At 41.4% G+C, this 16,480-nt stretch overlaps 1 protein-coding gene across 1 annotated transcript in view; it reads left to right on the top strand.

The window, feature by feature from the left end:
• The first annotated feature begins 1,098 nt into the window (after nt 1–1,098).
• SLC22A23 (solute carrier family 22 member 23) overlaps nt 1,099–16,480 on the top strand; it is a 243,833-nt gene continuing 228,451 nt past the window's right edge. Inside the window, exon 1 of the mRNA XM_063923069.1 lies at nt 1,099–2,557. Within this exon, the coding sequence (XP_063779139.1) occupies nt 2,018–2,557 (540 nt within the window). The 5' untranslated portion in view covers nt 1,099–2,017. The remainder of the gene's footprint in view (nt 2,558–16,480) is intronic.

Here is a 16,480-nt window from a genome sequence, read left to right as displayed (position 1 = left end):
TAGTCTCAGTGTAGTGTAGGAAAGCCAGCCTGCATGAGGGTCAAGATATGTGAGGTGAGCCTTTCAAGAAGCGAACTCTGGAATGTTTCTTGCTGTATTGGAGTCGTCATCGCCCCCTTCCCCCAACCATGAGGAAGCAGCCCATCCTTTGGCATTGCGCACTCTGGGCCTGATCAGGTCCCGACATAGCTGCGGCTCATGTTGCAACGTAACAATATTCGGCACTTTGCGCATAACCCATACTGTGCATGTACAGTACAGGTCTGTGACGTTGGACGCAGTTCGGCAGCACACTGTCAGTGATTGATAGTCTGCTGCTGTTTGGTGCATAGTGACGGCCTCCATTTCCCAAAACAGGGGACGCGTCGTTTGCGTTTTGGGGGTGTGACAAGGCCAGGATTTTGTGGCCTCTTTGTTGGATCTGCGGTGGCCAGCTTGTGCGAACCCATGGGTTACACACCTGGCCAATGGTATCAAGGCTGAACCAATGCTGCGTCCTAGGACACGACAGATCACTAATGCAAGCAGGAGGTGTAACGCTTCCTGCTGTATTAACATATTCATGCTAATGCTGATGCTTCCATGTATGCAGCAGCACCTCCAATCACATCTGAATCAGGCCCTCCTTCCCCCTCTCCGGCTGCTCAATTCCACACTCCCAGCATATAACAGACAGAAGCAACAGCAATTTCACAGTTAATAAGCCTCCAGCTGCTAATCTTCCACCTCTGAATGCCATTGGGCAACATTAAACACACCGAATACTTGATATTATGTCACTCATCATTTTTGCCAACCATTAACCATTGGCACCCTAATAAGAGATAGGCCAGATTTGCATGTTAGTGCCACACCTGTGTTGATCAATTAGTGTCCCTGTCACTGCTGACTTAAAACTTCCATTAATACTTATGTATGCAGCTCCAGTATATATCACACTGTACTTCACAATTAATCTTTACATTAAAATCAATCAAGATGCAAAAATGAATAGTGCAGATGAGAGAGACGGTGTGACACCACCGTAGTGCCTGCATGCCAGCTCTGCCCCCCCCCCCGTGTCGCTGCTACACAATGAGGAGGCGGAGTGAGCTGGGGAGGTGTGCCGTGCTGGTCCTGTCTCCCTGTGCAGCTGCTACCTGATGCCTCCCAGGGGAAGGCTGGGGCTGCAGGTTGGCGTGTGTGGAGGCTGCAATACTTCCGGGGGGCGTTGATGTGGGAATGGAAAGGAGAGAGAGAGGGATGTCATGCAATGCAGAGGCTGGAAGCCACTGACTGACTAAACCGGTCGGATTATGCTGTTTCCCTCCTGGTAGAGAGAGGAGGTGGGGAGCCAGTCTGTGAGCTGCTGTCTTTACAGGACGTGATCCTGAGCACTGGGGTTCGCCACTGACACTGAGGTGGGATCCGGGCCAGTGCGTGTGTGCCGGAGGCAGCATCCCGGTGACAGAGACGTGCCGGCCCCGCGTCACTGCTGTGGGTGAGACGAAACACAGACGCAGGATATTCCACATTGCCTGCAGCGGTCGCATCATGTGCCCTGGCGGCTAGTCATACCTGTTCCTGACATGTGTGCTGCTGTCACGGGAATGACACATCCTGGGCAGAGCGGTGCCCCTCTCATCGTCTGAGCACTGGCAGCAGGAGGGGGGAGACTGGCTGCAGGGGGAGGCGTGTGCTGTGTGTGCTTCCCATAGTGATCACCTGTGCATCAGCATGTGCCAGTCCCCACATCCCTGTGCTCAGTCCTAGAGCAGCACCGCAGTGACCATAGGATCCGCAGCTCCGTCATAGGGAACACTGATCCCCCACAGAGACTCAGCCCCGGGGGGTCCCAGCACAGATCAGACTCGGCGCTCAGCGAGTCTCCCACTGATTGCTGCAGCAGGAGGATCAGCGAGTCGGAGGTGCTGCTGTGTATTAGGCTGCAGCCCGGGGATTGCAGCAGACTGGGCCCCCCTGGCCGCTGCATGCTGCCGCTGCTAGCCCGTGGCTGCCCCGGGAAGGAGGCGGCATTATGTCCATAGACCGGGATCGCGAGTCCGGCTGGATGAGGCAGCCGGAGGCCGAGGAGAATGGCTCCGTGCTGCCGGCCTCCAGCTCAGCCATCCCCGCACCAGAGGAGCTCACCGCAGCGCCGGCTTCCCCAGCCCAGGCGGGCTCCAGGTACAACGCGCTGCTGCTGGACTATGACGGCTCGGTGCTGCCCTTCCTGGGCGGGCTGGGCTCCTACCAGAGGCGGCTGGTGCTGCTCACCTGGATCCCGGCGCTGTTCCTCAGCTTCAGCCAGTTCTCGGACTTCTTCTTGCTGGACCAGCCGGACAGGTGGTGCAAGAGCAACGCGAGCCTGTCCAGCCACAGCCGGGGGGGACATCTCCTTGGCGGAGACAATTTCAGCTCTCCGGCCCCCGAGGTCATGCTGCTGATCCCGCCGCCACAGCTGCCCACTACCCCCTCGCCCACCGCGGCCACTATGCCTGGACACAACGACACATGCCTGTGCCACGAGTGGACCTACCAAATCCACGCCGGCCTGGTACAGAACGTGGTGAGCAAGGTAAGCCAGGAGCTGCGGGGACATAGCCGCTGTGCCGGCACACATGTATGTGCCATGTATGTAATCTGGCAGGGAGCGAACCTTCAGGGTTATTTGATGGAAACTGAAGACGTGCTGCCCAGAATACAGGGTATATAATGGTGGAATTGTATGTATAATGGTGGAATTGTATGTATGTACCAGCAGGCGGGGGAGAATTAGGGTTCTATTCATGAAGCAGTGAAAAGTGTGGAGAAGTTGACCATGGCAACCAATCAGCATTGAATTAACATTTATAATTTGCATACTATACAATTGTACGGAGCTGCTGATTGGTTGCCATGGGCAACTTCTCCACTGGCTCACTTCTCCATGCTTTTCACTGCTTCATGAATAGACCCCATCATTTCTATAATCACTTTAAAGACAAAACACGCGTGTAGGCATCACTGATGTATGTAATATGCACCTCATGTAGTTCAGTCTGGGGTATTTCTCACTTAACATTATCAGACATAATATACATAATCTGTTTGCTATCTTGTTCAAGCTAAGCATGTCTGTAGCCCTCTCTTACCCATATCTGCCTGTTCCCGTGCTCTCACTGAGACAGCTTTATTCAATTGCATTAACATCTGTGGGTATATGGCCTATCACAGGTACTGTAACCCCTATGTGTTACATGGTTCAGGCTGAGGAGAGGCAACAGCTGGCAATGGAAACCTCAGATTCGTTCCAGCATCCTGATGAAACTCTAGGGGGTCTATTCATGAAGCAGTGAAAACTGTGGAGAAAAGCCAATCAGTACTGAAGTAACATTTATAATTTGCATACTATAAAATTAACTTCTCCAGTGGCTCACTTCTCCACTCTTCACTGCGTCATGAATAAACCCCTAGGTATCAACATATTCAGGATTGTCACATATTGATACAGTTCATGTGCCACTTGCCCATTGGTGGTAAAGAGCATATTGAAAATGACGGTCAACAATCTGGGCATATTGGTTACAGTGTTAGGTCAGTGGCTATAGAAGCATTTATATACTGTACAGGTAAAACATTTCTGGACATTGTGGTCCATTTTAAAGTGACTGCGCAATGTACACTTTTTACTTGGAAAATTACTCTTGGGGGAATGAAAAGTGTAAAACTAATTATACAATAAAGCTGGAGGTTTAAGGACCTCTGTAAAAGCTTCTGCTATAGAGTGACATACTGTAGTTCAGGCATACAGTATGTACAGACTGGACTATTACTATAGGGAGTAAAGCTAGGTACACACTATACAGTCATTGGGCCGATTTGACAATAATCGGACATTGGCCACGTTCTCGTATAGTGTGTATGAACAACCATTTCATTGTTTTGCCAATAAATCGGGAATATTTTACCCACAATCATGACTGTTTCATAATCCAATCTGTTGGTCAGGACTGAAAATCTCTGCCACAATCTTCCAATATCAACCAGTCTCCATGTATTTTCAATAATCTCACCATATGTCGTATGATGTTCTCTCGAAATCAGCCAATTTAAAGTATAAAAAAATGAAGTGTGTAGCACAGATATCAAAACCCTTCTCTAGGCCATTATTTGGCCCAATTGTCAGCCCAACCAAAAAATTCGGGCAGGGTGTACAGGGCTTAGCACTTGTTACATACACAGATTTCATGTTTAGGTGTTTAGGGGAACATTTACTATGCAGTGATAAGAGCAGAGAAGTGAGGCAGTGGAGAAGTGCCCATGGCAACCAATCAGCACTGAAGTAGCATCTATAATTTGCATACTATAAAATTATACAGGGCTGCTGATTGGTTGATGGGGAAACTTCTCCACTGGCTCACTTCTCTGCTCTTATCACTGCTTAGTAAATGTCCCCCATAGTATGTAATTGCTTAATATGGCGAAACATTATTGACTGCTGATTTTTCTAAATACTAATTTTAATACAGTAAAGGCCACATGTATTAGTTATTGTTAGGTATATGCTTTTACAATCATCGGGTCATTCCTTTGATTCCTGACCAGATCATGAGATATCTTTAGCTTGTGTAAGTACATTCGATCATGTTTTATCAGAGGAAAACTGGTTACATCTGAAGATCAGGTTTTATGTGCAGATGTAAAATATCAGACAAAAAGTCAATTGTATATACTGTACACATCCTACTATTCTGTCTGATGCATCTCCTGCAGAAGCACTGCCATTGTGTACTTTTAGTAGATATCTTAGACCAATCAGTTTCAGGGATTGATAGTAGATTGTAAATGTGTGTACGAACGAATCGGCATTTTAATCACAAGTAAAATTGCATCAAGCGTATGATGGTACAACTGTGTAGCTAACTGGGAGCATTTTATTAACATCGTTATCACAATGGTGGAAGAAGAGTGCCTTGTGATTGTGGTTCTATGCTTTTTTATTTGTTTGCGTTCAGTGATATTAGTGTAAATGATGTCATGGCACACTCTTGCTGTATTCTGTTTGGAATAGAGATGAGCGGGTCCGGTTTTACGCGGTTCTCAAAACGGCATCTTATTGGCTCACGGATGTCTCATGTATTGGATAGCCAAAAAGATGTCGTTTTGAGAACCGAGTAAATCAGAGTAAAACCCAAACCCGCTCATCTCTAGTTTGGAATACATTGTCTACTTTTGAATAGAGATGAGCGGGTTTGGGTTTTACTCGGATTTACTCGGTAAATACAAGAGACATCCGTGAGCCAATAAGATGCTGTTTTGAGAAGAGAGTAAAACCAAACCCGCTTATCTCTACTTTTGAATTAATATCAATAGTTTGGTGCCTGGTGATGTATGTCCACAGCAGTTTCTAATATATAACATCAAAGCTAACTTTTACCTAGTTGTAAAAAACAGCTGATACAAATATGTGGATAAACATTTTTAAGTATTTGTATAATTGTTTAATTGTGAATGTTGTCACATCAGTATTCCTTATGTGAGTTCTAAGGAACAACTCCTTACTGTATTACAAATATTAGAAGTCATCTGTGGGATTCTACACCTGCATAAAATCACATGGCCATGTGCCTGTATATGATCATAGAACTCTTTGTAGAGCTGTAAGAATTACATTATGGGGTACCTGTACATTAGTCTTATTACTTGAGGTGGGATCAGACTACGGGTCATGTGTATCAATGCTTGGAGATAAAGTACCAGCCAGTCAGCTCCTAACTGCCATGTTTAAAGGCTGTGTTTGAAAAAATGTCAGGAGCTGGTTGATTATTACTTTATCTCTCTCCACATTTTGATACTTATGCCCATCTGTTTCCTACCATGCTTGGGTAGGCTAGCCTGTAGAAATCTGCAGAGCAATAACTACATTTATTGCTATGCTGCACAGTGATATGAAAGTATAGTTTCTTTACTGAACAATAATCAGTTACAAATAAATAGTGTTATTGTTTGTATTGTTCCAGAGAACTTTCAAGCATGGAAGGGTATCTACTGTAAAGAAGCAATGAGAGTGGCATGTGCACACTTGTTGGGTACTATACCAGACTTTAGTGTATGATTTGTCGTACCTTGGGGTTCACCATTGCATCATCCGCTCTGTGAGATGTAACTAGAAGTTGTAGCACCTGGGGCTAGAACGAAATGAACCTGATATATTGATTCCCTTTGCTCCCTACCCTTTCAGATTTGTGCCCTAGCTGGCTGCCCGTCTCACAAAGCCCTGCAGTGATAACCTAGTAACATAGTTATTGAGATTGAAAAAAGACAAAATGTCCATCTAGTTCAACCTTTTTTATAATTCTAATAGGCCCTACACACTGGCCGACATCGGTCAAAGATATGAACGATCTCGTTCATAAATGAACGAGATACCGTTCATATCTTTGAGTGTGGAGGCTCCAGCGATGAACGATGCGCGGCCCCGCGCTCGTTCATCGTTGGTGCCCGTCGGCTGTACATGCAGGCCAATATGGACGATCTCGTCCATATTTGCCTGCACTTCAATGCAGCTGGGTGACGGGGGGAGTGAAGAAACTTCACTCCCCCCGTCACTGCCCATCCGCCGCCGGGTCGCCTGTCGGCCGTATCCGCCGTCGGGCAGCTCGGCGGTGGATCGGCCAATGTGTAGGGCCCTTTACACAAATCTGTGTTTAACGCTATTTAGCTGTACTGACCCATATGAAGTTAAGTTATTAGGTCTAACTAACACTATAAATCATGCTTTTTCTAAAATACACTCACTTTAAATGCTATATCCCTGGATATTTCTTTCAGTTAGAAATGTATCTAATCCATTTTTAAACATATTGACTGTGTCCACCATTACAACCTTCTCAGGCAGTGAATTCCAAATCCTTACTGCCCTTACTATGAAGAACCCTTCCCTTCGTTGGGTATGACATTTTCTCTCCTCTAACCTCAGACAGTGTCCATGTGTCCTGTGTAGAGATTTTTTAATAAACAAATCTCCTGATAGATCCTTGTATTGTCCCTTTGATGGATCACTTTGTTTTATTCTATACTAATTAAAAAACAAACTACTGCACTAATTTTCATAATGATCTGTTTCTAAACTGTCACTGAAAATAATATTTAGTCATCAAACTATACTAATAATTCTCATGTACTACAGCTAATTCTTTTTTTTTTTTTTTGTGGAAATATTTTTATTTTTAGAACAGATAAGAAATATGCTGATACTTAATAAAACAGCGAAATAAAACCACTTTTAAAACCATTTTTACATTGTACTTTTACACAGAAAAATGTTTATTTCTTTTGGAATATTTATATAGCCTTATTATTTGTTAGTACTCTAACTCAAAAGAACCTTTAAAATGTTGCCCCAAATGGATGTAAACATTTAAAGAAATTGTCAATACAAGTTTTGAGGAATACTGAAAGCTTCCTTGCAGTGATTTTCTGTGCATCATATAGCTTCTTGTGGATGATTATGCAAATGAGCGACTAGTTCCATCCCCTTGCTCTACCTATTCACATGCGTTTCCATTGAGGAGTTACTGTTTGGCATCAGTGGGCAGCTTCTCTTGGAGCAAATTGAATTCCCTAAAAATTAAATTCTGCTGAAATTGTCGTGTTTTATAAATGTGGTTTTAAAGAGTTAAGATAAAAATGCTACTAAATCACACAGTGCAGCAAATGGGCTGTCTCAGAAACAAGGTTGGATCCATTAATTAATTAATTAATAAATACATAAATACCTATATTCTTGACCAGATAGTCTGTTCACATTCTGTTGTGTTGCATGAAAAACACATTTTTCCCAGCCATTTGTCTTTTTCAAAAGTAACCATTATTTCTCTTCCATTTAAAGCTAAACTTGATAAATCCTAAAAATGAATTGAAATAAATCCTTATTACTTTAATTGTACATTTGTTTAATATTACAATATATATTCTAACTTTATTTGTGCAGAAATTTTCTGTTTTTTATACTTTAAATTATCAAAATGGTTGTTTAATTATCCAGAGAATTCCTTAAATTGAACAAGGAGATATGCAAACATTAGTGAGTCAAATTATGTCCTGGTGGCGCAACATGTATTTTTCATCTCCCTTTTTTCATGGGGAGCAGTAAGATCTGGCAAATCAGAGCACCTCAGCATTTTAGATAGTGCTGTGGCATGTCTAGAAAAGTCTTCATAGTTTTCTCTTTACCTTGCATTCAATAGGTTTTAACTGGCATACTAACTTTAAAATCTTGCCAATCCCATGTGATTATGTGACTCACAATGTCTGTATGGAGATCTATGTAATGGTCTTCATTAGCAAGAATCTTTGTTTTTGTTACATTTTGCTAACTAAACAGTCTTTGTTTAGTTGCTTATTAGAGTTTAATAACAACAGTGGGAGGTATCCAATAAGACGCGAGAATGCTGCGGAAAAGTTTTTTTATCGAGATTATTTTTTTATTTTATCATTGATGGGTTTTTTCCACTGGTATCCAATTAAATTGATCCTTTTTTATGCGAAAATACATAGGTTCTGCTGCTTTTAATAGACCCTATTTTCGCAGCACTTATCGCTATCTTTTTTTTTGTATTTATGGAAGGAATCTGTTTTACTGTTCTGTTGTTTCAATCCTCTTACGTCACAATGGAAGATTTAGCTGTTCCTTTCCTTTTTGTTGCTAGACCACGTTTCTCATTTTCTGCTGGCTGAATGCTTGCTCAGTATATTTTCTTTTGCATATGTAACAGAACATTTCCTATTGCTTTTTGGAAGGAGGTGATGACATAGTTGGCAACAGCTACGGTTACTCTGATTGACTGCTCTTGGCACCAGTATTAAACAGATTTGCTTAGTGAAGCCTTTTATATGCCTATTTGCTCATTTATTACAAATGACTTGCCAGTTTGGTGCCCTTGCTTAACAAACTAAATTTTTGATTTTTAAGTACACCGTTGTAAAGTTGTTATGTAAGGCAGTAACAACTCTCTCTCTCTCTCTCTCTCTCTCTCTCTCTCTCTCTCTCTCTCTCTCTCTCTCTCTGTGTGTGTGTATGTATATATATATACGTGTGTATATATATATATATATATGTGTATATATATCTCACTAAGGAAGAGGTGTGTTTTTGTTGTGTTTTTCCTTTTAGAATGCAAACTCTTTCTGATGAAATTAAAGGGACCTAAAATATAGGTTGCCTTGTTTTAGACCACTTCTATAAATCTACATATGTAAAAGTTTCAGGAGCAATGTTTGAGATAAAATTGTCAACACAGAGGATATATTTTCCTAGTCACAGGAGATGTTCTACCTGTATTTGCATTGAAATCGACTACAGTGAGCCTCAGCCTCCTTGTGCAAGAGAGACTGAGAACAGTGAGCTGGCACTGCAAATGTGGGTACAATATGAGGCACCTAGGGCTCTGTCAAAACTTATTGTATAAGGCAACTTATTAGGGTTTGTGTCCCTTCAAACCGTAAGATGGCTGACAGTCTTCATCTGACTGTGATTCCTTGTTACTGAATTCTAATGTATAGTAAAAAGTGATTGGAGCTACCTGCTGAATCTGCCAATCATACCTAGAACATGTGCTTTTTGGAAAATGTTGTAGAAAGGTGAAAAACTCAACTTGTAGCTCACAGCTGAAACTTCTTTGGAGGAATATTTTATTCTAGCATTCATCATTCACTATATCATTTAGGAAAAAAGAGAAGAAAGAATTCGAAATGCCCTATGGTGGTGCACACAATCTTGTATTAAGATATAACTTTTATTGAATTATATGTTAAAACCAGCCTCTGATGAAGCAAACAGCGAAGCGTGCGTCAGGCTAGCTGCGCACTTTAGGTAGTCACCGGACAATGCTCAGCTAGATAGATTAGGAAAAATGTATACTGAAGCTGAGAGTGTCTGATCTGTGTTAGCTGTGAGGCTTATCTAAAGCATACAATACTAATAGCTGCTAACAGAATGCTATACTGTGCAAGTAATTACCATGTGTAATGAACCATACTGAACCCTATACTAAGGCAGTATACTAAGGTTCTAATCCATATGGTCAATAGACATTTAATGTGCATATGTATCTATATCAGAAATCATTGATTTTGCAAGTGTTTCAGTTCAGGCAAAGTGTGGGAGTTACAGGGAGGAAATTGCACAACTAGATGCTGATGATAATAATTCACCATGCCGAAATAACACTGTGTATTATGAATGGTATTAAATGGTGTTCACAAGGCTGAATAATAAAGCCCTGATACGCACACCAAAAGATGTTTAATGTGTATATAACATCCACATCAAAAATTATTTAATAAAAAGCTGGATGTGTCAGGATATTAATGACACATTTTACACTCACATTGACTCTATAGTGATCACAGACCCATTCACAGCAAGTGCTATATACTCACTGTATATATAATCCTCCCAAATAAAAGGGCAACAGAGGGCGCCTAATATACTTAGGCACCTGGTGTAAGACTCACTATCATATACACACCTTGAAGGCTTAACATGATACATTAACGAACCATGTTTATATTGATATTTTGAGCCTACATCCAAATAAGAGTGTGTTGAGCCCTTAACATCCCTATTATAACACAGAGGAATAAACCACTCTAATGATCCGAATTAGATCACTAAACATCTATTTGAATATAAGGATCCCAAGGGAACAAATATGATGTACAACAATATCTGGTTAAAAAGATTTCTGATAATTTATTATCATTAATTGTCACAGCTCTCTATGAGCCACAGCGAAGCTATGATAAAATCTTGTGACAAGTAAAAGATTGGATACTGTCAGAGCTTAATAACTGTTTCCCTTTAGTGGATACATTTGTATCTGAATGTTTCATATGCTCCTTTCTCAGTGGATACAACACTGCTCATGGAGCTAGAACACACAGACATTACTGAGACCTTATGACTGAGCTTGTATATTAACTCTGAGATACAGAGAGAGACAGTACACATTTAGCATTCTGATCAGTTTATTGAGAGACAATTCAGCAAAATATATAGTAAATCATTAGCACCACATAAGGTGATATCTGGAATTTGGTTTCAACGATCCCACATCTGGAATCCTTGGAAGGAATACAATCAATTTGTGGGACATTTATTCTTGCAGCTTTCTCAGCTATCTAAAAAGTGTAATATAACACACATAGACATGGAATATTTTTGACACACTCGTGACCATCTATAGATTTTGCTAGCAATACATGAGCGAATCCGGTGACATCTAGTGCGCAGCACTTTTATTTTAAACACTATTTCTTTTCTATTTACACGATTCTACTTTCCTTTTAATATTCGCTGGTTTTAGAGATGAGCGGGTTCGGTTTTACTCGGTTCCCAAAACGGCATCTAATTGGCTCACGGATGTCACGTGTTTTGGATAGCCAATAAGGGTCGGTTTTGAGAACCGAGTAAAACCGAATCCGCTCATCTCTAGTTTTAACATATAATTCAATAAAAGCTATATCTTAATACAAGATTGTGTGCACCACCATAGGGCATTTCGAATTCTTTCTTCTCTTTTTTTCTTGTAGACTTACCTTGCCTGTGGTAGCACCCCCCCCCCCCCAATTTCTGGAAGAATATAAGGAATATCTTTGATAATTTGAAAAATGGGGGTCATTTACTAAATATGAATTTACCTGTGCGACCAGTATTATAGTAACTATATCATTTAGGGACACCTGCGCTTTACAACTCTTATTTAAATTTTTTATTTAATTTTTATGTAAACTTGGGGAAGTCTTTGTCAGAGATGAGTCCCTGAAGAAATTAGATTCCCACAAAGTGATCTAATTTAGATTTTATTGGTTCCACCTGCTTCCCCCTAACACTGCCCAACTCCGAATATGAATAATTACAGGGTGTCTATTAAATGTAGCTTTAATATTTTTATACATGGTTGAGTCACATTATTATGACCACCTCCTACATTTGACGTTGGCAGTGCGTAGCCCATGAAATACGCCACATGTCGTACACTGGCTTGGTGGGAATACAAGGTGTGTGATAAGCCGTCTGTACACATCACCCGTTGCTGTCATGGGTAAAAGGGGTGATTTAAACGAGTTGCAAAAAGGGATGATTATCAGCTTTCGGGCCAATGGTGGCAGTATATCTGCAACAGCGCAGTTTGTGAACTGTTTGCGTGCTGCTGTGGTGAAGGTATCGTGACTGGACAAATGGCACCATTGCAAATAACCAACATGGAAACTGCGAAGCACCACGTGCCATTGATGAGAGGGATGAACGTTTGCTTCGAAGGTGTGTGAGGACCGACGACACGCTACAGTGGAGCAGCTCACCATCAAAATCGACTTGGAGGCTACCAGAAGTGTGTCTAAATGACTGTGCTGCACACAGCTATTAGCTGGCGGTTATAATAATGTGACTTGACCAAACAAACTGCATATTTTCTGTGATTAGTGTTTTTTTTTCTTCTCTCTGGTAAATGTAAGAATTGCATGAGTAGGTCCTGCACTGTATGTCTTGTTTTCATTTCCTTCCCAACGTGCTCCTTGTGCAATTAGGATAGTAACATACCTGCAGCTAGGTAATTTGTTTGTAGCTTTTGAAGACTAAAATATATTGTTTCCTTTTTCATACATCCTTTCCTTTTTTTTTTTTCTTTCTTCTGTTTAACCTTTGGGCCTTTTTGTTTTTAAAGAATAAGTCTTTTTCCAGTGCCATCGGACTATTGTTTGCCTGCCACTGTCTGTGTTCCAATTCATTTTCCAGACAGAAAGAGAGCTTTGTAGCCTTGTTCTCCTGAGGTATTCAGTATGCTCTGAAGCCTTTGAATTGAAATACAGTAGTTTCTTTATGTTTGGTGTTATTTTTTTCTTCACTTATTTAGTTTGAGTTTATAAATATCTTTACTTTTTGGACATGTCTTTGTATTTGTATTCACATTGTTTGGGAATACATGTATTTGCTTTAAGTATGTTATTATGGTATATGTCTGTGTTATGTAAATTGAAACTATTTTTATAATAGCTTGAATGTTCTGAATACATTTTTGCACTTGGTGCATGTGTGTAGGGCTGAGTTGCATTTAGTTGAGCAGTAGTAATGCTCTTATGGCTTCATAGCGCTGAACCACCATCTTTATTTATCCTACTTACTACCTTTAACAAGGGATAACTGCAGCAAATCACTTGCCTACTATTTTTATTATACAATATAGCCTGCGGAATAAAGTTCTCAAACAAAGTGTGTTGTACCTTTTTTTAAATTCTAAGGGGCCAATTTATTATTGATTGCATATTGAATGCAATATGGGCGGGATCTTACCGCCCAGGATCGCATTGCACTATGCAATCCTATCGGGTGAATGTATCACCCTGCACACGCAGGGACAGCAGCTCCAATAGGAGCCCTTCCCTGCGATGTGCTATGCGGGCTGCGAGGGGCTCTGCGCATGCGCAGTCATACATGACCGCAATGCACTGAGGCCACTTCCGGCGGAGGGTTTCGGGGAACTCAGCCTGAACTTCTTTCTGTGAACCGTAGCCCATAGGCTACAATTCACATACCCGATATTGATACCTCGGGCAGCTTCGCGTCCCCCATAGAAACCTTTGGAAGATGCAGCTGCGGACAGAAATGGAGAAATTGCAGCAGGTATTGTAGATACTTGCTGTGATCCCTCCTTTATGCATTCCAGGGATACTTAATTTTTGCGGCTAACCAACGAAAATGGTTGGCTTTGGAAAAATAGCCGCAAATATATAAAAGTGTGCCCCCAAATCTTAAGCCTAGTATCTGCAGTACAATAAGGTAAAAAAGAAAGCAAATACACAACAGAAATGGCTTGGATCAAAGATGAGCAAAATAGTAATTACTGCTTAGCAAAATATTCAACTTATTCTGCATTTGGTCATGAATTTAAGCAGATTTTTTTTTTTGCATTGTTCCTAGCCTCACCCCTACCATACAACAGAATGAATTGGCAGACATTGTCCCAGCACCTCAATCCAACCAATTACATAAATAGAGCAGAATGGCAAGCCAAAAGTGGAACTTGAAGATTGTATTCAGGGGCGCTTTAAGAGAGGAGGAGGCCAGTGCTGCCTGGGCCCCATCATCTCTGCCGGCAGCGCTGTCTGCTGCGCATGCGCAGATCACCGGGAAAATAGTGTGGCCGCCATTTTCCCAGTGATGTCTCTGCTGCGCATGTGCAGAACACCGGGAAAATGATTGCTGCACCATTTTCACAGTGTTTCCACAGTGCTACTGACGTCGGTGCAGGACTCCAGAGGGGTAAGTATTCATAAAAATGGGTGCAGTGTGTGCGGTGGGGGCCCCAACAGGACTCGATGGCCCATGTGCACTGCACCCATTATAGATACGCCAGTGATTGTATCGCTGGAACGTTGCTTCTTTACGAAATTGTCTGTTGCATCAAAAAATTGGTTTGGATAAAGTTTTGGTTGTCTCTAGTTTGTGTGTTCTGCATTTTAATGTCAATCTAAAACAATGGTGCCAGTTTTTAGGTCTCTATTGTCCCTTAAGCTGAGCATGCCTGCCACAGTATCGCTGTTTCACATTGGGCAATTGACAGCTTGTATAGCTCCAAAACAACTAAAAATGCCAGGTAGTGATCCTATCAAAATTAATTGAGTCATTCCATGGTAGGAAAGGAAATGCTGTTAGAAGATTTTCTCTATTGACGGTGTGAACCGTTATTTTCTTCTTGCACTGAAAATGCTGCTATAAAAGCTGTTAGTGATGTATCCAAAGACAGATGAATGGCTGATCCTTGTCTGATTTGGCCATGTGGGTGGTCAAATTGAACAATGATCCTGTTTCTCAAGTCAAAGGGCAGGATCGACAAGGTTTACTATACTTTCGTCCCTACCAGGATGGGAATGAAAATCTACAAGCACATTGCCTTTTTAAATGTTCACCACACTCGAGCAAGAAAACTCTGCTCTAAAATCAATAAAATGTATGTTTTGTTGTGTATTTGTTTTTTTTTGTGTTGTTTTGGCTGTTGGCATTTACATTATAGTTGTTTTAACGTTATACTTGTATTGATGTCCTATTTCTGCTAGGTGATAATAAGTATCTCTTTGAGATTGTATCTTTAACCATTAGTGCAGTGGTTCCCAAACGTTTTTGAATCACGGCGCCCTACAGTATCAGATCCATGTTCATAGCACCCCTAGGCCTCTTATTGAGATATTTAGAAAGAGATATTAAATTAAGTAAGTTGTGTTTATATGTCATCCTTAGGCTGTGTACACACTAGTATGATGTACACCCCATGCAATATTGTATACAATTTCCTGACATACGATATTGTATACAATTTCCTGACATACGATATTGGGCATACACACTATACAATGAAACAATAAGATAAGATGGAATTATATATCATAAGTGCTGGAGTTGTTTTTAAGGGAGCACAAGCAGAAGAAGGAGGGTCCTGGCTGACATCAACGCTCTAAAATTGTATGGTTGTATGTACACACTACAAAAAAGCTCATGATATTGCACCATCGAGACTGCATGCAGGTCAGATAATGTTGGATGTCCACAGAACTGCGCATCATAAATCGTGTGTACACACGATGTGATATTGTATGCAATTATACAATATAAGAAAAGAGAACGTCAGTGGGTGTGATTCCACAGACGAACAGTGGGCGCTGATTACTAGAACTACTTATAAAAAATATATATTAGTATTTAGTTAAATAGGTATCAAACCCATAAAAAAACCTCCTAATGGCTGCCCACAATGGTGGACCTGGGTATCCACCTGACTAGATAAAACAGGAAAAATAGTAGAAATGTGGGCGCTCAAGGAAACTTTAAGTACAACGGCTGCTGGTTTTGTAAAAATAAAATGACATTTATTGGTACAAATAAAATATAGAAAAGAGAAAATCAACATGTATTATTTAGTTGCCATGTGGCAGCTACAACAAATTAATAAAACAGATTACAATGATATTGCAATGGTTAAAAAAAGTTAATATACTAGCAATCTCTGTGTCCTGGGTCCCAGGACTTTAAGTAATATTTGTGCACTGTCCCAGTTTTTATTTTGTTAGTTCTTTTGCATGCATGCTTTAAACTGTTAGTAATAGGGAATTGAGTGCTGTTAGTGGCTCAGATGTACTTTGCGGGAAATAGAAGAAATAAGGCTGTAGATGAAATAGTGCCTGTTTATACTTCACCAATTGGTGTGGCTAAGTGCCAGTCCCGCAACTGTCTCCCTCCAAACAGCTGGCCGCACTGCGGCGGTCTTTCTTAGGTCGTGCCTGGTGTGTTTGGCACTGTGTCCTGTAGGCCTGTATTCTGCTGCTTCGGGAGCGGAGACAGTGAGCCGTCTGTGCAAAATCCTGGGCAGCAGGGGACGCCGCAATGCCGCGGTTCACGACTTCCGGTTACGGTGCTTCCGGCTTCCGGTTATGCGGTCCACCTGCGTTCCACTGTTGTGCAAGT

The sequence above is a fragment of the Pseudophryne corroboree genome, chromosome 5 (genome assembly GCF_028390025.1).
Source record: "Pseudophryne corroboree isolate aPseCor3 chromosome 5, aPseCor3.hap2, whole genome shotgun sequence".
Taxonomy (NCBI): domain Eukaryota; kingdom Metazoa; phylum Chordata; class Amphibia; order Anura; family Myobatrachidae; genus Pseudophryne; species Pseudophryne corroboree.
Note: the sequence above shows the minus strand (reverse complement) of the source record. Positions and strands in the feature narration are given on the sequence as shown.